The sequence below is a fragment of the Saimiri boliviensis genome, chromosome 2, assembly GCF_048565385.1.
Source record: "Saimiri boliviensis isolate mSaiBol1 chromosome 2, mSaiBol1.pri, whole genome shotgun sequence".
Lineage (NCBI taxonomy): Eukaryota > Metazoa > Chordata > Mammalia > Primates > Cebidae > Saimiri > Saimiri boliviensis.
This window is the reverse complement of record NC_133450.1, coordinates 220,879,862-220,906,337: the sequence shown is the minus strand read 5'-3', so window position 1 is coordinate 220,906,337 and position 26,476 is coordinate 220,879,862. Positions and strand designations below refer to the sequence as shown.

At 54.0% G+C, this 26,476-nt stretch overlaps 3 protein-coding genes across 13 annotated transcripts in view; 1 reads left to right on the top strand and 2 right to left on the bottom strand.

Moving 5' to 3' along the window:
- The window catches only part of CIZ1 (CDKN1A interacting zinc finger protein 1), a 32,101-nt gene extending 18,684 nt beyond the window's left edge, over positions 1 to 13,417 (top strand). For 8 of the 10 annotated variants that reach the window (XM_074395392.1, XM_010351302.3, XM_074395391.1 and 5 more), the window contains 6 exons: positions 3,638 to 3,725; positions 4,230 to 4,343; positions 4,514 to 4,663; positions 7,073 to 7,142; positions 7,349 to 7,470; positions 7,779 to 8,111. In XM_074395392.1, coding sequence (XP_074251493.1) covers positions 3,638 to 3,725; positions 4,230 to 4,343; positions 4,514 to 4,663; positions 7,073 to 7,142; positions 7,349 to 7,470; positions 7,779 to 7,988 — 754 coding nt within the window. In that variant the 3' untranslated portion in view covers positions 7,989 to 8,111. Of the gene's footprint in view, positions 1 to 3,637; positions 3,726 to 4,229; positions 4,344 to 4,513; positions 4,664 to 7,072; positions 7,143 to 7,348; positions 7,471 to 7,778; positions 8,112 to 10,940 lie in introns of those variants that run through there. The other 2 variants (XM_074395390.1, XM_039474842.2) reach the window with 2 other exon arrangements.
- Positions 9,967 to 13,665, bottom strand: BBLN (bublin coiled coil protein). Its single transcript, XM_003940583.4, has 2 exons — positions 13,411 to 13,665; positions 9,967 to 10,441 (listed from the first exon to the last, which is right to left on the bottom strand). Exons 1-2 carry the CDS (start codon positions 13,487 to 13,489, stop codon positions 10,269 to 10,271), a joined length of 252 nt encoding a protein of 83 aa, XP_003940632.1. The 5' UTR covers positions 13,490 to 13,665; the 3' UTR covers positions 9,967 to 10,268.
- Positions 13,666 to 21,365: 7,700 nt separating this feature from the next.
- On the bottom strand, positions 21,366 to 25,775 carry LCN2 (lipocalin 2). Of its 2 annotated transcripts, none has more exons than XM_010351305.3 (7): positions 25,552 to 25,775; positions 24,865 to 25,001; positions 23,199 to 23,278; positions 22,888 to 23,007; positions 22,597 to 22,698; positions 21,691 to 21,717; positions 21,366 to 21,556 (listed from the first exon to the last, which is right to left on the bottom strand). In XM_010351305.3, exons 1-6 carry the CDS (start codon positions 25,687 to 25,689, stop codon positions 21,698 to 21,700), a joined length of 597 nt encoding a protein of 198 aa, XP_010349607.1. In that variant the 5' UTR covers positions 25,690 to 25,775; the 3' UTR covers positions 21,366 to 21,556; positions 21,691 to 21,697. The 2 variants fall into 2 exon arrangements, with proteins under 2 accessions (XP_010349607.1, XP_003940631.1); XM_003940582.4 differs by having other exon boundaries at positions 21,366 to 21,508.
- Positions 25,776 to 26,476: the final 701 nt, after the last annotated feature.

The window sequence follows — 26,476 nt, the reverse complement described above, 5'->3', positions numbered from 1 at the left end:
CCCAAGTAGCTGGGATTACAGGCATGCACCACCACATCCAGCTAATTTTTGTATTTTTAGTAGAGATGAGATGTCACCATGTTGGTCAGGTTGGTCTCAAACTCCTGATCTCGGGTGGTTTGCCCACCTTGGCCTCCCAAAGTGCTGGGATTACAGGCATGAGCCACCACACCTGGTCTTTTTATTTATTTATTTATTTTCTTGAGACAGAGTCACACTCTGTCGCCCAGGCTAGAGTGTAGTGGCACGATCGCGGCTCACTGCACCTCTGCCTTCCAGATTCAAGCAATTCTCATGCCTCAGCCTCCCAAGTAGCTGGGTACAGGCATGCACCACCATGTCCAGCTAATTTTTGTGTTTTTAGTACAGACAGGGTTTCACCATGTTATCCAGACTGGTCTCAAACTTCTGACCTCATGTGATCCTCCCACTTTGGCCTCTTAAGTGCTGGGATTACCGGTGCCAGCCACTGTGCTCGGCCTACATTGCCAATTTCTGGTCAGCCTCAGACATGACACTGGCACAAAGTGTCTGCCTGTTTGATGACATGTTCTCTCCCCCCACCTTCTTTGTTTATTGTGATTTTCTCTTACAGAGATCAAAATGCACCTTAAAAAATAGTGCCAGGCTGGCATGGTGGCTCACACCTGTAATCCCAGCACTTTGGGAGGCTGAGGTGGAGGGATTGCTTGAATTTAGGAGTTCAGAACCAGGCTGGGTGTGGTGACTCATGCCTGTAATCCAAGCACTTTGGAGGCCAAGGTGGGCGGATCACCTGAGGTCGGGAGTTCAAGACCAGCCTGACCAACATGGTGAAACCCCAACTTAAAAAAAAGAAAGAAAGAAAAGGAGTTCAGAACCAGCCAATGTCATAAGACACCTGTCTCTACAAACGATAAAAAATTAGCCAGGCCTGGTGGCGTGCGCTTGTAGTCCCAGCTACTTAGGAGGCTGAGGTGAGAAGACTGCTTGAGCCCAGGAAGTGGATGGAGGCTGTAGTGAGCCTTGATCATGCCACTGTACTCCAGCCTGGATGACAGAATGAGACCCTGCCTCAAAAAAAAAAAAAAGCAAAATAAATTCAAACTTGCACTGGCATCATGGCTCACACTTGTAATCTCAGTACTTAAGGAGGCTGAGGAAGGAGGATCACTCAGCCAGGAATTCAAGACCAGCCTGGGCAACAGAGCAAGACCCCCCCCACCATCTCTACAAAAAATAAAATAAAATTAGCTAGGTGTGCTAATGCACACAGCTGTAGTCCTAGCTATTCGAGAGGCTGAGGCAGGAGATCGCTTGAGCCCAGGTCAAGGCTGCAGTGAGCTATGATTGCGCCACTGCACTGCAGCCTGGGCAACAGAGCAGGATCATATCTCTTAAAAAAAAAAAAAAAAATTCAAACTTTACAAAACTGTGTTTAAAGGAAAATTCCACAGCAATGCTGCCCTCTGGAGCAAGCTGCTTTAAGATCTGATTTTGTTGTTTGTAGCAGTATTAAGAAGATTTTGCTGAGGACAGAAAGTGTCCCTAAAGCCTAAAGCCTGGTACATTCACTGTGTGGCTGATGTGCCTTTTTTGATTAAAAAAAATTTTTTTTCTGATTATAAAAATAATTCTCTCATTATATAACATTTTGAATATACGAGGACACAGACACACAAGATAAAAATCACCCATAATCCCATTACCCAGAGATAAACACTGTTTACGTTTTGACCTAGTTCTTCTTGTGATCCTTTCTGGATTTATACAACCTTTAAAAATAAAAATTGGGGCTGGGCTTGGTGGCTCGCACCTGTATTCCTAGCACTTCGGGAGGCAAGGCGGGTGGATCACAAGGTCAGGAGTTGAAAACCAGCCTGGCCAAGATAGTGAAACCCCATCTCTACTAAAAATACAAAAATTAGGCAGGCATGGTGGCAGGCTCTTGTAATCCCAGTTACTCGGGAGGCTGAGGCAGAGAATTGCTTGAACCCAGGAGGTGGTGGTTGTGGTGAGCCAAGATCGCGCCACTGCACTCCAGCCTGGGTGACAGAGCAGAACTCTGTCTCAAAAATAAAATAAAATAACCGGGCGCGGTGGCTCAAGCCTGTAATCCCAGCACTTTGGGAGGCCAAGGCGGGTGGATCACGAGGTCGAGAGATCGAGACCATCCTGGTCAACATGGTGAAACCCCGTCTCTACTAAAAATACAAAAAATTAGCTGGGCATGTTGGTGTGTGCCTGTAATCCCAGCTACTCAGGAGGCTGAGGCAGGAGAATTGCTTGAACCCAGGAGGCGGAGGTTGCGGTGAGCCGAGATCGTGCCATTGCACTCCAGCCTGGGTAACAAGAGCAAAACTCCGCCTCAAAAAATAAAATAAAATAAAATAAAATAAAATAAATAAAATAAAATAAAATAAAATAAAATAAAAATTGAGTTTGAATCTGAGTCACAGCACCAAAAAAGAAAAAAAAATTGAATTGTGCTACATGACACCGTGAACACTTTCTGTCTCTAAGCAGCCTCCCCAGCAGGGCTCCTTACCAGGGTTTCACCAATGGACATGGGGGTTATGTGCCCCCTAATATTTATGAAAAATTGTGTATTTGCATATTTTTTAGAGAGTTCTTAATTTTCACTGATTCAGACACTTTTTTTTTTTTTTTGAGATGGAGTTTTGCTCTGTCGCCTATGCTGGAGCGTAGTGGAGCAATCTCGGCTCACTGTCACCTCTGCCTCCTGGGTTCAAGCGATTCTCCCTTGACAATCCCGCCTAAGCCTCCTGAGTAGCTGGGATTACAGGTGCCTGCCTCAACGCCTGGCTAATTTTTTTGTATTTTTAGTAGAAACAGGGTTTCGTTGTGCGGGCCACGCTGGTCTCAAACTCCTGACCTCAAGTGATCGGCCCGTCTTGGCCTCCCAAAGTGCTGGGATTACAGGTGTGAGCCACCGTACGCTGCCTTTTTTTTTTTTTTTTTGAGATGAAGTCTCACTTTGTTGCTCAGGGTGGAGTGCAGTGGTGGGATCTCAGCTCACTGCAACCTCTGCCTCCTGGGTGGGTTCATACGATTCTCCTGCCTCAGCCTCCCGAGTATTGGGATTACAGGCATGCACCACCACGCCCAGCTAATTTTTTTTTTTTTTAGTAGAGATGGAGTTTCACCATCTTGGCCAAGCTGGTCTCGAACTCCTGACTTCGTGATCCACCCACCTCGGCCTCTCAAAGTGCTGGGCTTACAGGCATGAGCCACCTTGCCTAGCCAGTTTTTTGTATTTTTACTAGAGACAGGGTTTTGCCATGATGCCCAGGCTGGCAAAGCAGAATTCTTACCAATATTTGAACCTGTTTAGGACTTCCAACTTTTTCCCATTGCTACGCTATCAATGTACATCACACTATGCAGTTTTATCTACTATAGCTTGTTTTCATTTTAAAGGTTGGTATCTCCAGTGCTTCACACCCCTTCCCCCTGAGGCTTCCTTGGTTATTTCTGCTTAAGTACTCATCCAGATGAACCTCAGAACCATTTTGTAAAGCTTCCCTAAGAGATCCTGTGGGAACTGCTGTTGGGATTGCATTTTACCCTTACAGAGCATTCTAGGACAGCTGCTGTCTGGCATCACATTCTTTTTGCTTTGACTATTGTCATTCAGGGAGCCTCCACCAAGGCGCTGGTGCAACACCTGCCAGCTCTACTACATGGGGGACCTGATCCAACACCGCAGGACCCAGGACCACAAGGTAGGAGGGCCTGCACGCTGCGGGGGCGCCCGCACTGCTGTCTCCACTCGGAGGCCAGGAAGCATAGAGACCCGATGAGAAAGTACACGTTCCTTTTTGCCCCTGCACACCTATAACCCACAGTGCGGTTTCTGGGCAAGTCAGTCTTGTTTCTTCTTCTGACTTCAGGTTCCCCATCTGTCCAGTGTAGGCCAGGCAGCATCTCACCCTGCCATTCAGCCACAGGGCTCACGGGGGTTGTTTGAGCAGCTGTCCCCTCTCCTGTCTTCTCTCCGTGTCTGTCCTGTCTCTGTGTTGCCATCTGCCATCCCATCTCCCAGCCACCCACACCATGAAGAGAAAGATGCATTTGCCCATGTTCCAGTGCAGGGGTGGAGCGCAGCCTGTCTTGTTACAGACGTGGTGGGCCTGCCCAGGGGAGGGGAGCTCTTGCTGGGCACCCCTCCCCGGCTGCTAGTCAGGGGCTTGCTGGGGACACTGCTTGGTCTTCCTGCCCTTTTCCAGATCGCCAAACAATCCCTGCGACCCTTCTGCACCATTTGCAACCGCTACTTCAAAACCCCTCGCAAGTTTGTGGAGCACGTGAAATCCCAGGGGCATAAGGACAAAGCCAAGGAGGTAACCTGAGCTCCCTTAGAGGACATGGGTCACGCAGCAAGTTGAGGCTTATCCCAGCCCAACCTCACAATGGGCCTGGAGGGACTGGGACGCTCCGGGGTAGGGTGGGTAGGGCATGGCCCCTTGGCTGTCCAGAGCTGACCTGAGCCCCTTACCTACTCCCTGGGCAGCTGAAGTCGCTTGAGAAAGAGATTGCTGGTCAAGATGAGGACCACTTCATTACAGTGGACGCTGTGGGTTGCTTTGAGGGTGACGAAGAAGAGGAAGAGGACGACGAGGATGAAGAAGAGATCGAGGTTGAGGAGGAATTCTGCAAGCAGGTGCTGGGGGGAGGACGTGGGAGGCAGGCTCAGTGCCAGATTCCCAGCCCAGGATAGACCTCACTTCACCCCTAGAGACCAGACACTGTGCTGGCATCTGTGGGCGCTAATGCATGCCACAACTGTTATTACTATCAACTGCCTTCTGCATGACTGTGTCATTATGGACGATGACCAGAGAGTGGCAGTTAAAATACGCAGAGCCTGACTGAACTTCGGACCTGCGTGGAGGAGGGGAAAGGAAACAGCATCACTAAAGGCACCGAGGTGGGAACTGTGTGGTGTCCAAAGGAAAAGGCAGATGATGGTGATGGTAATAGTGAGAGTGACAGCAGCAGACATCTTTTTTGAGTACTTACTGTGTGCCAGGCATGTGTACCAAGCACTATCTTGGCTGAATTTCATCAGATTGTATGGCAGGAAGTAAGACTTCATGTTTCCAATGCCGCAGCTACCCTGTCTCCCATGAATGAGGAGCTTGGATTCTTTGTGGATTTGTTTGTTTGTTTGTTTGTTTGTGAGTGAGACAGAGTCTCGCTCTGTTGCCCAGGCTGGAGTGCAATGGCGCAAGCCCAGCTCACTGAAACCTCTGCCTCCCGGGTTCATGCGATTCTCCTGCCTCAGCCTCCTGAGTGGCTGGGATCACAGGTGCCTACCACCACCCCTGGCTAATTTTTGTATTTTTAGTAGAGGTAGGGTTTTACCATGTTGGCCAGGCTGGCCTTGAACTCCTGACCTGAGGTGATTCACCCACCTTGGCCTCCCAAAGTGCTGGGATTACAGGCATGAGCCACTGCAGCCGGTCTTACTCTACTCCTGAGGCTGGAGTGCAATGGCATGATCTTGGCTCACTGCAACCTCTGCCTACTGGGTTGAAGCAGTTCTGTGTCAGCCTCCCAAGTAGTAGGGGTTGCAGGCGCCCGCCACCACGCCTGCTTAATTTTTGTATTTTTAGTAGAGATGGGGTTTCACCATGTTGGCCAGTCTGGTCTCAAACTCCTGATCTCGGGTGATCCACCCGACTAGGCCTCCCAAAGTGCTGGGATTACAGGCGTGATTTGCCCAGCCAGATTCTTTGCAGTTTAACAAATGTTTCCAGAGCATGTGTTTGGTTTGGGCCCTGGTGCTGGATACAGGGACTCATGAGGGCCAAGGTCTGATCCTTGCCCTCACTGAGGCTGCCCCAGTTACAGTCTAGGGTGGTGAGGGGCTGCCCATAGGCTGTGGCAGCCCAAGTGGGGCATTGAGGAGCTGGGAGGAATCGCAGTGGGGGCGGCCTGCAGTCCTAGGCAGGGTAGTATGAGGCCCCGCTTTGTTGCTCAGTAGTGGCATCATCTCTGGCAAGCCACTTGGCCTCTCTGAGCCTCAGTTGCCTCTGCTCAGAAGTAACAATCCCAACTTGAACTATAAGGGAAGACAAGGCTTGGTCCTCCTAGGGCTTAGCAGACGGGGTGGTTGTCCTTAGAAGGCACATTTGTTTGCCCAGTGAGTAGTGGAGGGTACTGCTAGGCCTGGTAGGGTAGATGTGGCCAGAGTCAGATGACCTCATCTGGAAGGGGCTCACATCCAGCAGGTGACATGCAGAATCTCTGATCCCCTGAAATCCAGCCCCTAGGACCAAGATCACTGCAGTATTGGTTAGGACCTCAGAGAGCTACAAGAGGGCCCATGGTTAAGAGTGTGAACTATGGGCCGGGCGTGGTGGCTCACGCCTGTAATCCCCGCACTTTGAGAGGCTGAGGCGGGTGGATCATGAGGTCAGGAGTTCGAGACCAGCCTGGCCAATATAGCAAAACCTCGTCTCTACTGAAAATACAAAAATTAGCTGGGCATGGTGGCATGTGCCTGTAATCTAGCTACTCGGGAGGCTGAGGCAGAAGAATTGCTTGAACCCGGGAGGCAGAGGTTGCAGTGAACTGAGATCGTGCCACTGCACTCCAGCCTGGGCAACGGAGCCCATCTCAAAAAAAAAAAAAAAAAAAGGAGTATGAATTATGGCTTAGACATACAGGGTTCCCTGCCAGCTCCTCCACAAACCAGCTGTGCAACCCTAGACAAGTGAGTTCATGTCCCTGCGCCTCAGTTTCTTCTTAGTAAAATGGGTGTAGCCATGGAGGGTTGTAATGAAGATTTAGTCAGATGGCACATGTCTTGGGCATACCTGGTGTGGATTATGGCCCCTGTAGGAGCAGGAGGGCTTCCTAGAGGAGGGGGCTAGAAAGTATAGATTGGGAAGAGCACTCTGGGAGGAAGGATTACCATGTGCAAATGCTCAGAGAACACCCACTACCTCCTGGAAATCAAGGGGATTTTGTGTGTCCAAGGGCATTGGTGGGCTCCAGGTCCCTCACCTGTGTCTGGGAGGTGTTGGGGAAGCCAGATCCGAGGTCCACGTTTGCGTGTTTTCAGGTGAGGTCCAGAGATATATCCATAGAGGAGTGGAAGGGCTCAGAGACCTACAGCCCCAATACTGCCTATGGTAAGGCCCCAGCCCCGAGCCCACCTGCAGAAGCTTCAGCCCTTGGGCCTGGCCTCCAGGTGACCCCCCAGATGCCACCTGTGGCATTCTGCCTGGGAAGCCTTCTCTTCTGCTCCTACCTAGAGGGTGGGGGAGCACACAGGCCCCTAGAGAGGGAGGGACGCCTCGCTGGTACGGGGATGCAAGTGCAGACCCTTCTCCCACAGGTGTGGACTTCCTGGTGCCTGTGATGGGCTATGTCTGCCGTGTCTGCCACAAGTTCTATCACAGCAACTCAGGGGCTCAGCTCTCCCACTGCAAGTCCTTGGCCCACTTTGAGAACCTGCAGGTGAGCCGGACACCCTGCCCCGTCCTCCCTGCCACTCCCTCTTGTGCTGGGCCTCAACCTCCAGGGACCATCCCTGCATTAGCAGGGAGAGAATCAGAGCTAGGGTGGGGTTGGGCTCTTACTGGTCCAGGGAATGCTGAGGGCCAGGCTGTTTGCGCCAGAGCCTTGGCCCAGAGAGGCCAAGTGCATCACATAGGGTCACACAGCACACTAATACTGTCTCAGCCAGAGCTGGGGAAGTCGCTGCTGGTCAGGAGCATACCATGTAGGGAGGAGACCCTGACCTTACCTGCATCTTCTGTATCTAGAAATACAAGGCGGCCAAGAACCCCAGCCCCACCACCCGACCTGTGAGCCGCCGGTGCGCAATCAACGCCCGGAATGCTTTGACAGCCCTGTTCACCTCCGGCGGCCGCCCACCCGCCCAGCCCAGCACCCACGACAAAACACCCAGCAAGGTGACGGCTCGATCCTCCCAGCCCCCACTACCACGGCGCTCAACCCGCCTCAAAACCTGATAGAGGGACCTCCCTGTGCCTGGCCTGCCTGGGTCCAGATCTACTAATGCTTTTTAGGAGTCTGCCTGGAAACTCTGACAAGGTTGTTTTTACTCAAAATCCAATAAAACAAGGTAGTTTGGCTGTGCAGTCCCCACCAGTACTTCTGTCTGGGTGGATAGGGGAAGGGGGGCGCCCCAGCCAGGTCTCAGCCAGCACCTAGCCTCTCTGGGCCAGGTGGGGGCAGAACTGGAAGGCCAGACAGGCTCCCTGGGAACCAGGGACTCTGGTTCACAAGGCACTTCACCTGTCTGAGCTTCAGTTTCCCTCTTTTAAAATGTTTAAGTTTTGGGCCAGGGGCGGTAGCTCATGCCTGTAATCCCAGCACTTTGGGAGGCTAAGGCAGGCAGATCACCTGAGGTCAGGAGTTTGAGACTAGCCTGACCAACATGGAGAAAGGCTATCTCTACTAAAAATACAGAAATTAGCCAGGCGTGGTGGCACATACCTATAATCCCAGCTACTTGGGAGGCTGAGGCAGTGAGGCAGAAGAATTGCTTCAACCTGCAGGACAGGTTGCAGTGAGCTGAGATCGTGCCATTGCACTCCAGCCTGGGCAACTCTATCTCAAACACAAAGAAAAAAAATTTTTAATGTAAATTTAAATTTTTTGAGACTGAGGCTTGCTGTGCCTTTCAGGGTGGAGTGTAATTTCACAATCTGAGCTCACTGCAACCTCCACCTCCCAGGTTAAAGTGATTCTCCTACCTCAGCCTCCCAAGTAGTTGGGATTACAGATGCACGCCCCACACTTGACTAATTTTTTGCATTTTTAGTAGAGATGGGGTTTTGCCGTGTGGGCCAGGCTGGTCTGAAACTCCTGATCTTAAATGATCTGCCCGCCTTAGCCTCCCAAAGCCCTGGGATTACAGGCATGAGCCACCACACCTGGCCAATTTTTTATTTTTTGAAGCAGTGTCTGGCTCTGTTACCCAAACTCTGCAGTCCGGTGGTACCAATCTTGGCTCACTGCAACCTCTGCCTCCCAGGCATAAGCCATCCTCCCACCTCAGCTTCCTGAGTAGCTGGGACCACAGGCATGCGCCACCACGCCTGCCTAATTTTTCTTCTTTTTGGTAGAGATGGGGTTTCGGCATGTTGCCCAGGCTGGTATTGAATTCTTGGGCTCGAGCAATCCACCCACCTTGGCCTTCCAAACTGCTGGGATTATAAGTGTGAGCCACTGTGCCTGGCTGAGTTTCCCTCTTAATAACCTTAATAAGCTGGGGAAGTTCCTTTGGCTGGAGGCCTAGCAAGGTCAAGTAACTTGCTGAAGGCCACAGTTGGTAAGTGGCTGGGATTTGACCTGGGCCTGAGCTCTGCAACCCCTGTGCTGGCCTGTCGCTCCAGCTGCACCCTTTGGAGTACAGGAGGGGGGTCCTTGCTGCTCAGGCCCTCTGGTTTTCTTCTTGGTTCACTAGCAAACACCCCACCCTCCTGGTCAGGCGACCCTAAGATGAATCATGGGTGAATGGGGCCCAGGCTGAGTTGGCCCTTTACTGCTGCTATTTCCTCATTAGAAAGACCCATAGAAATAAACAAGCAGACCAACCCTGTTACTGGGGAGACAGGCCCAGGAGTGAGAGGGCAGTGCTGGGGCTGCATAGCATGTCTTGGCATTGGTCGTCTTGGTGAAAGGCCCTAGTTCCCAGAGAGGCTGAGACCATCACACAAGGTCACACAGCATGTCCAACAGTCTCAACCCGGCTTCTGGGCTAGGAAGCAGCTGCTGCCCAGGAATGTACCAGGTAGGAAAGAAGCCTTGTCCTCACCTGCACCTTCTGTGTCCAGAAGTACATGCAGCCAAGAACCCCGGCCCTCCAGCACCTGGCCTCTGAGCCGCCAGTGCATGATCAACGCCTGAGCACCCAGACTGCCCTGGTCACCTCCAGCAGCTGCTGGGGTTCTCGTCCTGAGATACAGAGGACAGGCACAGCGGTGTGGGAGACCCATTTAATTTGGACACTCAAGGCCTGGGCAGAGTGGGGAGTGCCCAGGAGTTGGGTGGGCAGGCAAGTGGGTGGGTTGCAGGCCCGCTCTTGGCCCCAGGAGGGAATGCCAGGCAGTAGGGGCTGGCCTAGGTAGGCCAAGGGGAGTGGCCAGAAGGGTGGACCAGGCAGGCAGACCCACCCCGGGACCCTGACCAGCCCTTGAGAAGGTGTCTAAACCAGGGGCTGAGTGCCCTGGCCAGAGCCTAGCCCAGGGAGGCAGGGTGGCGGCCTGGTTGGGGGCTCTTGGAGCCTAGGGGCCGGCATCACTGGGGTCCTCCCCGAGTTGCTGCTGGAACTCCAGGCGTGTCTGCCGGTTGGACTCCAGCAGCTCCTGGAGGCGGGCGTGGAGGTGGTCGTTCTTCTCCTCCAGGTGGTCCAGACAGGAGTTGATCTGGTCCAGCATGGAGTTGATGGCGGCGTATTCTGGGAGGAAGGCGAAAGACAGAGCCCACATCCTGTGTCTCCTTGGGGTTAATGGACACACCCTCCCTCCACCGTTTCCCAGCCTGCTTCCCAGAGGGCTTGGTGCGAGTCCCTACGCTTTCCTGAGCCTCGGGGTCACCATCCGGAAAATGGGTGGCTACCAAAAGAGGAATCACTTTGAATGAATGCCACTGTAGTACTGCATCCTTTTTTCTGGGGTTAGGGTGGTCACAGGGTGGCGAGCCGGTGTCCTGCCTGGGAAGTCCTGCCAGGTGCCAGCCAGGTCTCTGCACTTCCTGCAGCAGCTGCTTAGTGGCCAGAGCCCACATTCCTGAGTTGGGGAATCAAGGCCTCTGTCCCCAGGTGGGCCCTGTTCTCCAACCCTTCTGGCTCCCTCAGGATAAAACACCCAGTGGAGTCTCCTAGCCCCTGCCTCCTTGTTAGCCCTGCCTCCCTGCCTCTTCCTTTCCTCTCTCACACCTGCCTTTACCTACTTCAGGCCCTTTGAACATGCTGCTGTCTCTGCCTGGAATGTGCTGAGTCCTCCCATCTTCCTTCCCTCCTCTCCTCCTGGATGAGTCCCACTCATCCTTCAAGTCTCAGTATGGATGTCACCACTGGGAGCCCATCCAATGCTCCAGACTGGATCAGGCCTCCATGCTGAGCCCCTAGCCCTCCTCAGCCCTCCACGGCTCTCCCTCCAGGATTGACCGCTGTGCTTATCTGAGTGCTGTTCTGTTTCCCCATGGGAGGTGAACAGTCTTGTGTTCGCTGCTGGCTCCCTACTGCTCTCAGTGTTGCAATAAGCATCTGTTGATTGAGTGAGTGAATGAATGGAGCCTCTGACTTTTCAGCCTCTCTGCCATTGCTCAGCTATCCCTGCAACCTAGAATGCCTCAACCACAACAGCCCTTCAAGGACCAGCTCCAAATGCCTCCTCCAAGAAGTCTTCCCTGATCTCCACTAGAAACCACCACTTCCTCCCCTACACGGCCACTCCAGAGCTGCCTCTTTCAGCAAGACAGTGTCCCTGAGGACTCAAGGTCTGGGCCTGTGCCCACTGCGGGACTCAGTTCTGAGCCAGCCCGTGACTCAGATACACTTGGCTGCCAGCTTGAGACCAAGGAAGAAGCAGCTGATGGAGGCTGGCAGAGGCCAGGGCTGGAGGGGTGTATCTGGGTTATGGGTGCACATGTGCCTGCATTCTGGGGAAGGGCACCGTTGCCTAGAGCCAGCCACCCTCACAGAGGACAGAGTCCTGGGAAATTGGCTGCATCTTAAAGTCCAACCCCCTCATGGTATAGCTAGAAAAACCAAGGCCTCAGAAAGAAGGAACTTGCCCAGGATCCTCCAGGTTGGTAACAGAGACAACTTAGGACTGGACTTGGGGGTTAGTGGCACTTGGGTTTGAGTTCCAGCTCTGCTTTACCCCAGCAAGTTGTTGCACCTTTCTGGAAAAAAGGGAAAATAATGGTGTGGTTGTGAGGATTCAAACATATCAAGGGTTCAGACAGTGGCCAGCACAGTGGCTCATGCCTGTAATCCCAGCACTTTGGGAAGCTGAGCAGGCGGATCACCTGATGTCGGGAGTTCAAGACCAGCCTGGCCAACATGGCAAAACACCGTCTCTACCAAAAAAAAAAACACCAAAAAACAAAAAACATAAAAATTAGCCAGGTGTAGTGGCAGGTGCCTGTTGTCACAGCTACTTGGGAGGGTAAAGCATGAGAATTGATTGAACCCAAAAGGCGGAGGTTGCAGTGAGCTAAGATCATGCCACTGTACTCCAGCCTGGGCAACAGAGCAAAGACTATCTCAGAAAAACAAAAAGTTCAGATCTGGCCGCAGCAAGTACTTAGTGGATGGTCATTATTCTCAATATTTCGAATTCTGTGTCCTGGGATACAGGCTGGAGGAGGGATGAGGGAGGCAGTTTCCCCCACACCACTCCAGGCCAGGCTTTATCAGTGTCAAGGGTACTTTCCCATTTCCAAGCCTTTTCTTCTGCCTGGGACACCCTGCTTCCCACTGTTCTAACTCCTGTCTGCCAATATCCACTCAATGTGACGACCTGGGAGGCTCTTCCTGATGCTCCCACCAGCACTAGCCAATGCAAACTTACCTAGAACTACAGTGGTGATGGATTAACAACCCTGGAAATACACAAAAGCCCACTGAACTGTACAATGTAAATGGGTAAGTTGTATAGTTCAATAAAGCTGTTACCCCAGACAAAGCATGCGCCATACTTACCCCGAATTTACTAAATCCTCAGGGTATGTTAATATGCCAGTCTTGACTATACCAAAGAGAATAATGACAGTAACCATTTACTGAACTCTTGCATGCTAGAACCTGCTAAGCATTTTCTGTTTATTTTTTGCATTTAATTCTGACACATCCCAGTGCAGGAGACACGAATCATTCCTATTTTATAGATGGGGAAACTGAGGCTGAAGGTTAGAAGGGAGCTGATGGTTCTCTCCACACCCCACTCCTGCACGCAAAAGGCCGCTCTGTAAGCTCCTCACATTTGGCAAGGGTGTGAGGCTACACCCGCAAAACCAAGTGGCTGGGGATGCTGACTCAGCAGAGCGGCGCCCCCGCAACCCTACCCCACGCCTGGTCTGGCCCCTTCGCTGTCAGGCCGGCCAAGCTCAACCCCGTCTTCCCTCAGGTGCCTCGGTCTCCCCCGGGACTGAAGAAAGTGGCTGGAGCAAGGCCCAAAAGGGCGAGTGTCCCCGAAGCTGCCTCAGTTTCCCCATCTGTAAAACAGGGCTGGTGATCTGCAGCTGTCACGGGGCTCGCGGGTGCTCGCCCTGCATCCGAATCACCACCTACAACTCCGGACCCACTCGAGGCGGAATGGGGTGGACTCTTTGGTCCCTTCCAAGACCCCATCCCGGTTCCCCATCCCGGGAGGGCAGCCCTGAAAAAGCAAGGTTGCTCCAACAGCCCCCTCGGGTCACCTGCTTCCCCGAAGCCGTCATCCTCGCCTTCCGCTCCCGCCTCCACTGGCATACCCAGGTCCCCGTTGGGGCCCGACATTGCGGGCTCGGGCGCCCGAAGGGCCGCGCGACGATGGAACGCGGCGACCGTCGTGCCGAAAGCCGGCGCCGGATGGAAGGTGGAGGCGGTGGGTAGAACACCGGGCCGGAAGGGTGGAACGCGGCAGCGGATCTCCGCCCAGAGGCCAGAGCCCCGCCCTGAAGCCGGAGTCCCGCAGCTCCGCCCCGCCCCGCCCCGCCCCGCCCCCAGTCGGAACTCCGCCCCCGTCCCGTGGCTGTGGCCGCGCCCACCACCAGACTCCACCCCCACCGCCGGAGCCCCGCCTCTACCTGCCTCAAGTCGAACTCCGCCCACTCCACCTCCGGCCCCGCCCCTCTCCTGGGCGCTGACCGGGCCACCCCGGGGCTGCCCCTCGAAAAGCCCAGGAGTGGGGAGGTCCTGGAGGAGGAGCGGAAGATCCCCAAGCCCATCTGCTGCTTCAGCCCCTCCGCGTGGGCAAAATCGCATGCGAGCTTTCCTTGTTATTTTTTGAGATAGGGTCTGGCTCTGTCTTCCAGGCTGGAATGCGGTGGGGTGATCTCGGCTCACTGCAACCTCTGCCTCCCAGCCTCAAGCGATCCTCCCTCAGCCTTCCGAGTAGCTGGGACTATAGGCGGGTGCACCACGCAGACTATTGTATTTGTTGGAGACAGGGGTTTCGCCATGTTGCCCAGGCTGGTCTCGAGCTCCTGAGCTCGAGCCATCTACCCGCCTCGGCCTCCTGAAGTGCTGGGATTACAAGTGTAAGCTACCGGGCCCAGCCTTGGAAATGGGGTTTCCAAGCCTGCTGTGGATTCGGGAAATTCCACTAAGTCAGGAAGAGTCTCTCTCCTCGCCTCTCCGCCTGCGCCCCAGTGGAGAGGACCAAACACTCCTACCCCCGGATTTGGGCCTTTCTGGTCTTCAGCACTTCTCTTAGGGCTCATGGGTTACAACCTGTGGGTGGGAATCAGGCTGGACTCCAGCTCTGGACAAGAGAAACAGGAACATTAGCTAGGCAGGGTGGCTCCCACCTGTAATCCCAGCACTTTGGGAGGCCAAGATGGGAGGATTGCTTAAGCCTAGGAGTTGGAGAACAGCCTGGGAAACATAATGAGTCACCCGACCCTCACCTCCCACCCATTCAGCCCCCATCTCTACAGAAAGTACACAAAAAATTAGCTGGAGCTGGTGGCAGGCACCTTAGTTGCAGCTGCTTGGGAGGCTAAGGCAGGAGGATCACTTGGGCACAAGAGTTCAAGGCTGCAGTGAGCTATGACTACAGCACTGCACTCCAGCCTGGGCAATACAGTGAGACCCTCTCTTTAAAAATAATAATTGCCGGGCGCGGTGGCTCAAGCCTGTAATCCCAGCACTTTGGGAGGCCAAGGCGGGTGGATCACGAGGTCGAGAGATCGAGACCATCCTGATCAACATGGTGAAACCCCGTCTCTACTAAAAGTGCAAAAAATTAGCTGGGCATGGTGGCACGTGCCTGTAATCCCAGCTGCTCAGGAGGCTGAGGCAGGAGAATTGCCTGAACCCAGGAGGCGGAGGTTGCGGTGAGCCAAGATCACGCCATTGCACTCCAGCCTGGGTAACAAGAGCGAAACTCCGCCTCAAAACAACAACAACAACAACAACAACAACAACAACAACAACAAAAAAATAAATGTTTGGCCTGGAGCAGACCTACTCTTTTTTTGAGATGGAGTCTCGCAAACTTGTTGCCTGGGTGGAGTGCAATAGCACGATCTCGGCTCACTGCAACCTCTGCCTCCTGGGTTCAAGTGATTCTCCTGACTCAGCCTCCCCAGTAGCTGGGATTGCAGGTGCATGCCATTATGCCCTGCTAATTTTTGTATTTTTAGTAGAGATGAGGTTTCCCCATATTGGCCAGGCTGGTCTTGAACTCCTGACCTCAGGTGATCGGCCCACCTTGGCCTCCAAATGTGCTGGGGTTACAGGCATGAACCACCCTGCCTAGCCATATTTAATTTTTTTTTTTTAAATAAAGAGAAATAGGAATAGTGCATTTTAGGGAGAGCCCCCTCAACTAGGACAGGAGTGAGGCTGCCCTTAGTTCAAGCTCTCCTCAAACCCAGCCAGGACTGTGTGTCACATTCTCAATAAAGGAAAGGTTTGCTGCCCCCTCCTGTGGGGACTGCAGTGGAGGGTGGAGGTCTGTGGACAGAATGCTTCTTGGACTGCTCATCAAGGAAGGCTTCATGATAATCAGCCCAGCTACTGTCATCTCACTTCCTACTTCCCAGCTAGGAGACGGCGGCTACCCACAGTCACCCAGCCAGCAAGTGTCACCTCTGGGTTGAATCCAGAGCTATGATCCTGCCCAGGGGTCCAGCTGAGAATCAGGTCCACGTTCCAAGGACCTGATTCCCAGGAATCAGAGGGGCTCACCTACTGGAACTCCAGAAGCTGTAGTACACAGAGGCCTCATGGCTGCAGCAGCCTGGTCCTGGTCTCACACTGGCTGTCACTGTGGGCAGGCCATCCTCAACGTGGAGTCAGGCCCAAGTGTGTATCCCAGACAGTGACAATGGGGTGGAATCCTCTCTTGTCCCAGAAGCCTCCCCAACTGTTCTACCAGAGGAAGGCAGGAACATGGTGGAGTCTGACGCCTGCCGTGAGGGTCTCCATCTACTTGCACGTGGTCAGTGCTACCTTCTCCCTGAACTAAATTGAGCAAGACCAAGAACACTGAATCAGCACCCAAAAATTTTTGGGGAACCTCCCTTCATCCAGGTCAGGCTGCCCTCCTTCTAAAAAATTAATTATATTAAAAAAATTTTTTTTAGAGACAGGGTCTTGCTGTGTGGCCCGGGCTGTAGTTCAGTGGTGAAATCATAGTTTACTGCAAACTCAAACTCCTGGGTTCAAGCAATCCTCCCACCTCAGCCTCCAGATTAGCTGAGACTACAGGTGTGCCACCACCACACTCAGCTAATGTATTTATTTTTTGTAGAGACAGGGTTCCACCATCTTGCCCAGGCTGGTCTCAAACTTCTGGGTTCAAGCTATCCTCCCACCTCAGCCTCTGGATTAGCTGAGACTACAGGTGCGCCACCACCACACCCAGCTAATATTTTTATTTTTGTGTAGGGGGGAGATCCCATAAGCACCCAGGCAGAAGCAAAAGGTCTCAGCCTCTTTCCATATAAATAATGAAGAAGAAAGTAATGAGAAATAGGCTGGTCGCGGTGGCTCAAGCCTGTAATACCAGCACTTTGGGAGGCCGAGGCGGGCGGATCACGAGGTCGAGAGATCTAGACCATCCTGGTCAACATGGTGAAACCCCGTCTCTACTAAAAATACAAAAAATTAGCTGGGCATGGTGGTGCGTGCCTGTAATCCCAGCTACTCAGGAGGCTGAGGCAGGAGAATTGCCTGAACCCAGGAGGCGGAGGTTGCGGTGAGCCGAGATCGCGCCATTGCACTCCAGCCTGGGTAACAAGAGCAAAACTCCGTCTCAAAAAAAAAAAAAGAAAGTAATGAGAAATATAACCATAGTAGTTATTAGTTATTCATATGTGCTCTTAGCTATTCATAGGTGGATCTTAATTCCTTTACTAATGCCTAGCAGGTCAGAAGTGTGAACCTGGGGTGACATTGTAAAATGAATGACACTATGGCAAGATGCTCTAAGCCCTCTGTCACGCCCACATAAGGGCTGCTGGAGGGCGCCTTGGCTGTGTGGCAGCGCCAGTGCTGTGAAAGCGCCCGCTGTTTAGCTGGCTAGGGAAGGAAATGTCCAAAATGGCCGAGACGTCTCCTTCCTGGGGAAGTTAGGAGAAAACTCCGCTTCTCCAAGCTCTTGTGGCAAGGCCTGATGGCTGTCAGGTAGGCCCGCAGACATGCGGGGGCTTAACTGTCTCTATGTGATGCTGTGCTTCAGTGGTCATGTTTCCATGTCTACTCTAATGTTCTATTTCTGCACCTGGTTCCTTTTGTCTTAGAGATCATCAGTAATAGTAATATAAATGTTAATGTTTTAGTTCTTTCTTGATAAGTGCAGAAAAGTTGCTGATGCATTATGCTCCTTACCTCACTTCGGGTGCCAGAAATTCCTGAGCCCCTACCTGAATGATATGTGATGTACTTGACCCTATCACTGCCATGTCCTTTCTACCCTGTCCCCAGTCACCAACCACCAAGGCCACACCCTACCTACCCTGCCCCCAGATTTGCAACTCGGCATTCGGGGCCACTGCTGGTCTCCGAGATTTGGGTAGCAGTGGACCCCTGGGCCCAAACTCTCTTTTCTCTATCTGTGTCTTGTGTCTTTTATTTCTACGATTTCTCATCTCCGCACCAGCCGGCAGCAGCTCACAGAACCCTGTAGGGCTGGACCCTACATTTTTGTAGAGACAGGTTTTTGCTATCTTGCCCAGGCTGGTCTTAAACTCCTGGACTCAAGTGATCCTCCCACCTCGACCTCCCCAGATACTCAGATTATAGGTGTGAGCCATGGTGCCCAGCCTAGCCTGCCCTCCTTGACTGAGAGTGAAGCCCTCAGCAGAGAAAGATTTGCGGATGCTCTACTGCCTTTGAAGGAGGAAGAAGCCACAGGATAAGGGGTCCAAGGAAGACAGCATGAGAAGCTGGGAAAGGTGGGGAGCAGCTTCCCCAAGAGCCTCTGGAGGGAGCACAGCCCTGTGAACACTCATTTCCACCCACTGAAACTGATTTCAAACTTCTGACCTCCAGAACTGTAAGCAAACATATGAGTATTGTTCTAAACCCACAGTTTGTGGTGATTTGTGATAGTGACATAGGATTTTTCTTGGTCATTCTGCCAGCCAGACTCCCAGCCAGTGACATCCCTGTCTAGGCAGATGTCAGCCCCATTGCCTGCTCTGTCCTGTAGCTCTGGAGCTGGCTCAGCCCCACCACTGTTGTAGCTTTCTTTATAGCCTCACTTGGTGAGTCTCAAGCTCTTGTCCCAAGTCCAAGAAGAATGAGGATATGCTGACAATCAAAGGTTGAGGAGGAGAATTTTTTTCTTTTTTCTTTTCTTTCCAAGCTTCCATGACTTGCAGACAGAGAATATTTTGTTGAGTGACGAAACAGCTCTCAGCAAAGAGGGTACGGGACAGTGGTCCTGCACCCCAAATTGGGCAGTGGGTCCAGGGCTTTTATGGACTCAGAATGGGGAGTGCATGCTGATTGGCTTGTGAGTATGCAATAAAGGTGAAAACAAAGGCACCACTCAAAGCTGGGCATGACAGTGTAAAAAACCAATTAGGGAATGGTAGGTATATGTAAAATAGGTGAAGGGTGGGGATCAGTCAGGGGAAAGCATGCCAAATGGGATGACAGTTTCTTAATCTGGTCTGTGGATTTGACTTGTAGCTTGGCTTTCAGGCTTTAAACTATCTTTGCTTTAGAGGTGACGTTTCACCAGGAACCTACCCCTGTCTGCCTAGATATTTTTCTGCCTTCTGCCTCTTTCAATAGTGGCAATAGGAAACTAAACCTCCAGTGACCTGAAAGGAAACACAAAGCCCTTCTAGGCCCTAAGGGTTTGATCCTGAAAGACTCGGCAGGCACAGGGGGTGACAGGAAGCTCCCTTGCTTGAGCCAAGTTAGGAAACTGGAGCTACTGCCCCACTTGGAGCCCAAGGGTCAGCTGTTCTGGGTGCACCTTCCACCCCCTTGGCCAGCTAGCAGTCCCTGGGTGCCCTTCTCAGCCCAGAATCTCTCCTGGCTTCGGAACAGCCCCACCCCTCTCTCAAAGCCCGGGCTGCACCAAGCTGGTCTCTTCTGGGAGTCTGGACTAGACTTCCGAGGATTTGGCAGCATTTGGTGGGCCTGGGCCTCAGGCCTGTCCTGCTCCTTGGGATCTGAGGCTGGAGCTGGCTCTCAGTGCCAGCATCTTCCCCCAGCCCAGCTGAGGGTTGTGGGTAACACCTGCCATGGGCACCGAGGAAAGAGAACTGTCCAGACCCCAGGCACAATTAGTCCCTGAAGAATATCTTAGTCTATAGTGCTATTACTTAGCTATTTCCTTTATATAATCCTTTATATATAATCATATATTAGTTTATAGAATTAGTGCCTGAAGTATAACTTACTGCTTACATATATCTATTTTATATAATCATACTTAATATATCTAGCACATTTAGTTCTATATAATCTTTCTATATAATCATATAGGTATTGTAGTCGGAGCTGTACTGATACGTTAGTGCTAATTTATGGAATCCTATATAACCATAGAGTAGTTTGTAGTAGGAGGAATGCCTAAAGCAGTCACAGAACAGAAGCAGTACATGGGAAAACAGCCAGACCAGGACGAGAACCAAAGACCCAGGCGGTGGCATCCCTGCCTGAAAGGGCATATGCTGTATGGCAGGCTTGGAGCAAGTACCTCTCCTCCTGATAAAGGAGTTGTAGTACCTTGCGTCCAGTTCCTGTGGAAAGTAGGCCTCAGGCCTGAGATCCTGGAAGTAACCGAGGGAGAAGAACCCCTCTGGTGTGACCAGTCTCGGAGGCTGTACACCTTGTCAGTCTTTTCTCGCTTCTATGCTAGCTCAAATCATCCTCCCATAAATATCTTAAGAGAAGAGCACAAATCTGTCAGCTCCCACTCATTGGCTTACAGTATCCTTCTATTAGAAATCCTTTGAAGTCTCCAGCCCCCAGATAAGAAGTGTTGCGCATGACACTTGCTACACACAGCCCACCTCCTTGCCTCAGTGACCTAATGGGGGTGGACCCCTTTTCTGTACACGACCCTCTACTACAGTGCATGGCATGATCTCCTACTTTGAACGGCCCACCTCTCTGCCCAAGTGACATAATGGGTTGGCCCCCTCGCTTGTAACTCACGTGATTATGTACACCCTATTACTAAGCCTATAGATGATGACCTCACTCACGACCCTGCCCCCTGCTTGTACCTAATAAATACACATGCTCTGGGGCATTGGCCCTCACTGATCTCCGCTCACAAGTTGCGTGGCCCCCCAAGTCCAGATGCTCTTCACCGGTTCTTCAGTGTCCCGTCTTTTTATTTCTCAGATCCTGCATCTCAGCACAGCATAAGAGACACCCCACAACCCTGTGGGGCCCTACAGCCCTACAGAGGGTGAACACGGTGGTGTGTGTGTCCAATGGGGTTTCCTCAGAACCCCACCCACTCTGTCCTCTGGCCTTGCACAGGGAGAAAGGGCTGGGGAGGGAGTGCCTGTGTGTGATGCAGACCTGGAGCGGTTGGCTCTGTGGCCCGTGGAGGACCAGGGGCTTGTCAGGCCTGACACAGGGCAGCCAAGTGATGAATGCAGGCCTGGAGCCCTCTGCATCCTGGGAAACTGGATTCTTGGTGACACAGCGCCCCCCTCACTTCCACCTGGCCCTGCCCCTGGCTTCAGAATGTATCCCCAAGGTGGCCTGGATGTTATCAGGCAGGGAGGTGTGGGATAAGGGGTAGCGCTCTGAAAAGGGGTTAGCATGGACATGGTCCCTCACCCACGGGGCCCACAGGGGGCTGGCAGAGGGGCAGGGGACCACCCCTGCCGAGCCAACCCTCTGCCTGGAATGGCCTCCACTCTCATGTGGAGTGGCCCACCGTGTCTGCGTTGGACGGGGCACCCTCCTAGGCAGGGGAATGTGAGAACTGCAGCTGCTCTGGGGCTGGGCCCACGTCACAGTGGGAGGGAGTGTGGTGTTACACCACCTCGGAAGAACCCAAGGCTGTCAGCCACAAAGCTGCTAGGGCTGACAGGGGGCTTGTGTCTTCACTCTGCAGCGCTAACACCCAGACTGGGTTCGCTGGGCTCCATTCTGGGTGTGCAGGCCCTGGGAGTGATGCCAGTGGGAGCTCCCCGCCCCTCCCCTTCCTTGAAGATCCAGGGATCAGAGTATAGACGCAGAGGCCTGGGGCACATGTTTATTTAGCAGACAAGGTGGGGCTTCATCATCGGGGTGGCCTGGGGAGCAGCTGTGTGGGCAGTACTGTGGGGAGGGTCTCCCAGCTCCCTGGATGGTGTCCGCGCTGGTGGGGCAGCTGGTGGCACCCTGGACAGAGGTGGATATGAGGGTGATGGGCGGAGAGATGGGAGGCACCTGAGACAGGGACAGCAGAATAAAGACGGCAGCAGTGCTGGGGAGCAGAGGGAGGAGCAAAGGCAGGCCCAAGACCCCAGCCCACTGCACCCTGGCCTCCCATAAGCCCCTCCCAGCCTCCCAGCCATACTCACTGCGCACTCAGCCGTCAATGCACTGGTCTGTTGGGGAGAAAGTCCATCAGAACAGGCAGCTGTGTGTGCCCATGTGTTAGCATGTATGTGCCCGTGTGTGAGCCGGTGTGTGAGCATGTGTGTGCACGCGTGTGCCCTTGTGTGAGTGTATGTGATCCCTGACTGCCAGGTCCTCTGCACTGCTCCTGGGCAGCCCGCGCCCCACCTGGCCCAGCTGCAGAAGGTGTGGGGGTTTCTTTCAGGGATGAGGCAACAGAGGGGCGGATGGGGGGGCAGGGGATGTGGGAGAAAGGCCAGGGGATGGGCTGTCTTGAGTGAGGCCCGGCTCCCAGGCTGCTCTGGCAGGCACCGGGGTCTCCTGCCTGTTTACCAGTCTAGGCAGCCTCTCAGCCTGGGGCAGGCCAGTGGTTCTCTGAATGGCCTAGCTGGGGCCTCCTGCCCAACCAGGCTGCCAGGAGTCAAGGACATCTCCCAAGTCAGTGGTGAGCAAGTGCCCAGGGGAGGGAGGACAGGCAGGACAGCAAGACCCAGGGTGATGAAGCCTGGGAGGAGAGGGGGAGATGGCTCACGCAAGGAGGCCTGGATGGGTTGGGGGAGGTGTCAGGCCATCGAGACAGCAATGGAAACTTGGGCCTGGGCCTGAAATCCTGGTCTGGGCAGACCCTGGCTAAACTGCCAGGAAGGAGCCCTTGGGGCCTGGGTGGGACCCTGGGAGCCCCATAGACCCTGGGGTGGGAGCACAGTCTTCCTGAGCCCAGAGTGGCTTCCAAGGAGCTCCTGGACTGTCCAGCACTCCAGTGACTGAAGCTGGGGATGGAGTCTCTCCTCTCCTCCCTCCCTGGTTAGGGAAGCAGCCCGCCTGAACGGTCCCCATGTTCCCATCCCCACATCCAGACTGGCCATTACCGATTGGGACAGGGAAGACGATGTGGTTTTCAGTGAGGCCCAGAGATTTGGAGAAGCGGGTGAAGCTCTCCTTTAGGTCCGAAGTCAGCTTCTTGGTTCTCCCTGTGGCCAAGATGGCCAGTGAGTGGCCAGTAGACACCCCATAAATATCGTTGAATGAGTGGATGAGGCCTCAGATCCCTTCCTCATGGAGGATCTGTGGAATGACCTCTTCCTGCAGGTGGGGACCGGCCTCCCCTCCCGCTAAGTGTGATCAGGAGCTGGTCCCCAAGGGGGTGGGAGGGGACCCACCATAGAGGGTGACCTTGAAGTACTCTCTGTTGTTCGAAGCCTTCCTGAAGAAGACCATGGCATGCTGCTTGTAATCAGTGCTCACCACTCGCACGATGTAACTGGTTAATCCAGGGTAACCTGCAGGTGTGGACGGTGAGGGGTCAGCCCTATTCTGGATGGGAGGAGGGAGCTGTCCCCTCCCCACTCCCCAGCCCATCAGCACGGACTTCTCCCCATACAACGCATCTGTGTGGAGGAGCAGGAAGCTCAGTGCCCCTCCCCAGCCCCCCAGAGCCACGGCCCAGCGCCCCACCTTGCTCAGGACTCACTCTCAATGTTGCCCAGCTTGAACTCGCCGGGCCTGGAGCTTGGAACAAAAGTTCTGATCCAATAGTCACACTTCCCGTTCCTTGGGAGGGAGAGATGGGTGGGTGAGAGGCGAGACGACCAGGCTTGGGCCCCCTGGGCTGGACAAGGTGGGGGCCAGGGCAGCAGCAGGATCCTGATGCTCTCAGTCCAGCCCAACTCCTAACTCTGACAGCTCATCCCCCACTACCTGGAGGGACCCTGAAGGGGCCCTGCCCCACCCACCCAGCCGAGATGGGCCTGGCCTTCCCCCTGAGCTGACCCCAGGCTGTCCCTCCTGGTCTGCTGCCTGGGGCCCCTGGACCCTGCTCAGGCCCCCCAGCATCCCATGTCCTTCTTTCCTTTGGCTGCCTCCCCTGGGTGGGCTTCCCCCGACACCCCCCCGCCACACACACACACATTTCTCCCCTGCGCTCGGCTTGCTGCTTCCCTTCCTCTGCTCTCTCCCGGGATCCACCTTGCTGCCTCCAGGCTGTTCCATGCCATCCGTTCCCCTAGCTCTCAGGTCAAACCTGACCTCATCCTTGAGTCCTCCCACTTCCCATCCCCTGACACCGGGGCTGAGCTCCCCAAACTGTCTTTCTTCTGATCCTCGCTCCACAAATGGCCCAATCCCAATCCACTCAGCTGCCAAAGTCAGAAACCCACTGGGGGTGGCTGGTCCCCGGCTCCCTGCCCCTCCACCCTGCGCCTGTTCTCTCCTACCCGTGACGGCCGCTCGTCACTTTCGCTGGCCTCCCACCCTCCCAGGCTGCACCCCAACATGTCTCCCCACTCTGCAGCCCAGGGGCCCCACTCTAACCCACTCTGAATAGCTCCTCCGGGGCGGGTGCCTGAGGACCATGCTAGCCTGCCCCCCCACCCCGCCAGGCTACCCAGCAGCTCTGCTTGCTGCTTCCTGAAGGGGGCTCTCTCTGACTCAGCCCCTGCCTGACACCTGTCAGTGAACACCTGACACTTCCTTCTGAAGCACCTTCTGAAGCAGGTTGGCTCTTTTTATTATTATTATTATTTTTAATTTTTGAGACAGAGACTTGCTCTGTCACCCGGCTGGAGTGCAGTGGTGCGATCTCAGTTCACTGCAACCTCCACCTCCTGGGTTCAAGCGATTCTCCTGCCTCAGCCTCTGGAGTAGCTGGGACTACAGGTGTGCACCACCACACCCAGCTAATTTTTTTGGTATTTTTTGTATTTTTGTATTTTAGAGACAGAGTTTCACCATGTTAGCCAGGACGGTCTCGATCTCCCCACCTCGTGATCCGCCCACCTTGGCTTCCCAAAGTGCTGGGATTACAGGTTGGCTCTTTTAAGGCTACCTCCCTGGAAGCCCTCCTCAAAGGCCCTGGGTGGGGTTGCAGGCTGGATCCAGTGTCCCCTCCTCCTGCTCCCGGGCACCCCTCCTCTCTCCATCTTGTTTTCTAATGACTGTGTGTGTGTCCACCCCCACCGCTGTCTGTGTGTCTGCACGGAAATGCCCTATAAACATTGCCCTATGGAACGGAGGAAGGATGAACACAGATGAATTCTGTGCAGAACAGTGGGGTGAAGGACAGCTTCCCTCAGTTTTGGTCACCCCTTGCCTGTGACATCAGTCTGCCTCTCACATCCCCAGGAGGTGTCAGCCCTCACCTGAACAGGACCGAGGTGACATTGTAGCTGTTGTCCTCTTTCAGCTCATAGATGGTGGCATACATCTTCACCGAGTCTTGGTCTTCTCTGCTAATTGCATTCCCTGACAGGCCTACCACATACCACTTTCCCTGGAACTGAAGGGGACTGAGGATAGGCACAGCCCAGGAATGGCCCTAGGAGCCACCCCTCCAGCTCTGTCCCTGTGGCACCTCCTGGCAGCCCAGCCTGGAACCAGGCACCCCTCTGGCTGGGCAGCAGGGCCCAGGCTGGGCCTGCACTGGTGAAGGGGCAGGAACAGGAGGCCGTAAGTCTAGAAGGGAGGCTGGGGGAAGAGGTGGTTCTGAGGCTGGCAGGGAGGAGGCAAGTGGCTGGTGAGCCTTCCTGAGCCTCAGTTTCCCATTCTGTTCAGGGGAACTAAAGATGTTCCCACCTTCCTTGGACAGTGGAGGTTTTGGGAGAGGGGACGTGGACCTGGGAAAGTCTGTTCAGGCTGAGATGAGGTGGGGATGGAGGAAGGTGCATGGTTTCCATCAGGGGACCCTGGAGGCTCGGGGTGAGCTGAAGCCTGGACCCTGGGCTCCCAGAGTCCTGCCCAGTGCCCCTCCTGAGTCTCTTCACCTCTCCTCCCCTCTGTTCCCACTCTTCCCCGGGCCCTGCCTGCAGGTGCCCCTCTTGGTTCCTTACCTGGTTGTCCTGGAAGTTCTGCTGCAGAGGGACCTTGCTCAGAGGTGGGGCTGGGATCAGGGGTGAGGGGGAGTCCTGGGCCTGAGCTTGCAGAGCCCCCAGCAGAGCGAGGCTCAGCCACAGGAGATGCAGGGGCATGATTTCGGGGCCAAGGAGGCAGGCGCTGTGGTGGCTGCTGGGCCTGGCAGGGGTGGAGGAGGAGGTAGCAAGTGACAGGCTCCTCTGGGCGGCCCTATTTATGGGCTCTAGGGTGGGCTGATTCATTCTTTGCCAAGACCAGGAAGGTGAGGCAATTGCCAGCAACTCCCTCGGAAACACTTGGCAAGATTTCTGCCCCAGGTCAGGATTTCGCAAGACAGAGGGACGGGGGACATTCCCCCTGCGGTACCTCTGGCAGGGACAAGGGCTCTCTCTGTGCACTCTTTGTGCCCTTCCCGTCTTTTGATTGCCCTGTTTGTGGGCCGGTGGCCGATGAGCTGGAAGAGCTGTCATCTATGACCCCCCTGTTCAGCTGGATCCCAGGGTTGGATACGTGCCCTGTGGCCCCCTCCCTGTGCTCACTGACAGGGAGGAATGAATGAATACCTCCTTCCAATAGATCATGTGCTGTTTCCTGGTTCCTTTAAGGGCCAGGGAAGGGTGGGGTGGCTGACAGTGGACAAGGAAAAACAAGGCATCTACTCTGAGCTCATGGAGCCCAGAATCTTGACCTTCTTGGGAGCCGCATGCCAGGACCTGGGTGTGCTCCAGAGGCCTTGAGGCAGCTTCTTGTCCCTCTCCTTTCCTTATTTGCAGGAGGGGACCCCTGAGGGACCCGGCCCTTCCTGCGAGTACACATGGATTGAGCGCTGAGGCTACAGTCCCAGCCTGGGTGAGTCGGGCCAATGGGTGGGGTGTGAAGGCACCACACCGCTGCTCTGCAGAC

What these genes read in the sequence shown, in the direction of transcription:
- BBLN (XM_003940583.4), bottom strand. Translation starts at nt 13,489, where the DNA reads ATGTCGGGCCCCAACGGGGACCTGGGTATGCCAGTGGAGGCGGGAGCG. An exon ending in TGACGGCTTCGGGGAAGCAG is followed by an intron (nt 10,442 to 13,410) that starts GTGACCCGAGGG and finishes CCTTCCTCCCAG; the next exon opens with AATACGCCGCCATCAACTCC.
- LCN2 (XM_010351305.3), bottom strand. Translation starts at nt 25,689, where the DNA reads ATGCCCCTGCATCTCCTGTGGCTGAGCCTCGCTCTGCTGGGGGCTCTG. An exon ending in AGAACTTCCAGGACAACCAG is followed by an intron (nt 25,002 to 25,551) that starts GTAAGGAACCAA and finishes AGTCCCCTTCAG; the next exon opens with TTCCAGGGAAAGTGGTATGT. An exon ending in CGTCTTCCCTGTCCCAATCG is followed by an intron (nt 21,718 to 22,596) that starts GTAATGGCCAGT and finishes TCTCCCCAACAG; the next exon opens with ACCAGTGCATTGACGGCTGA.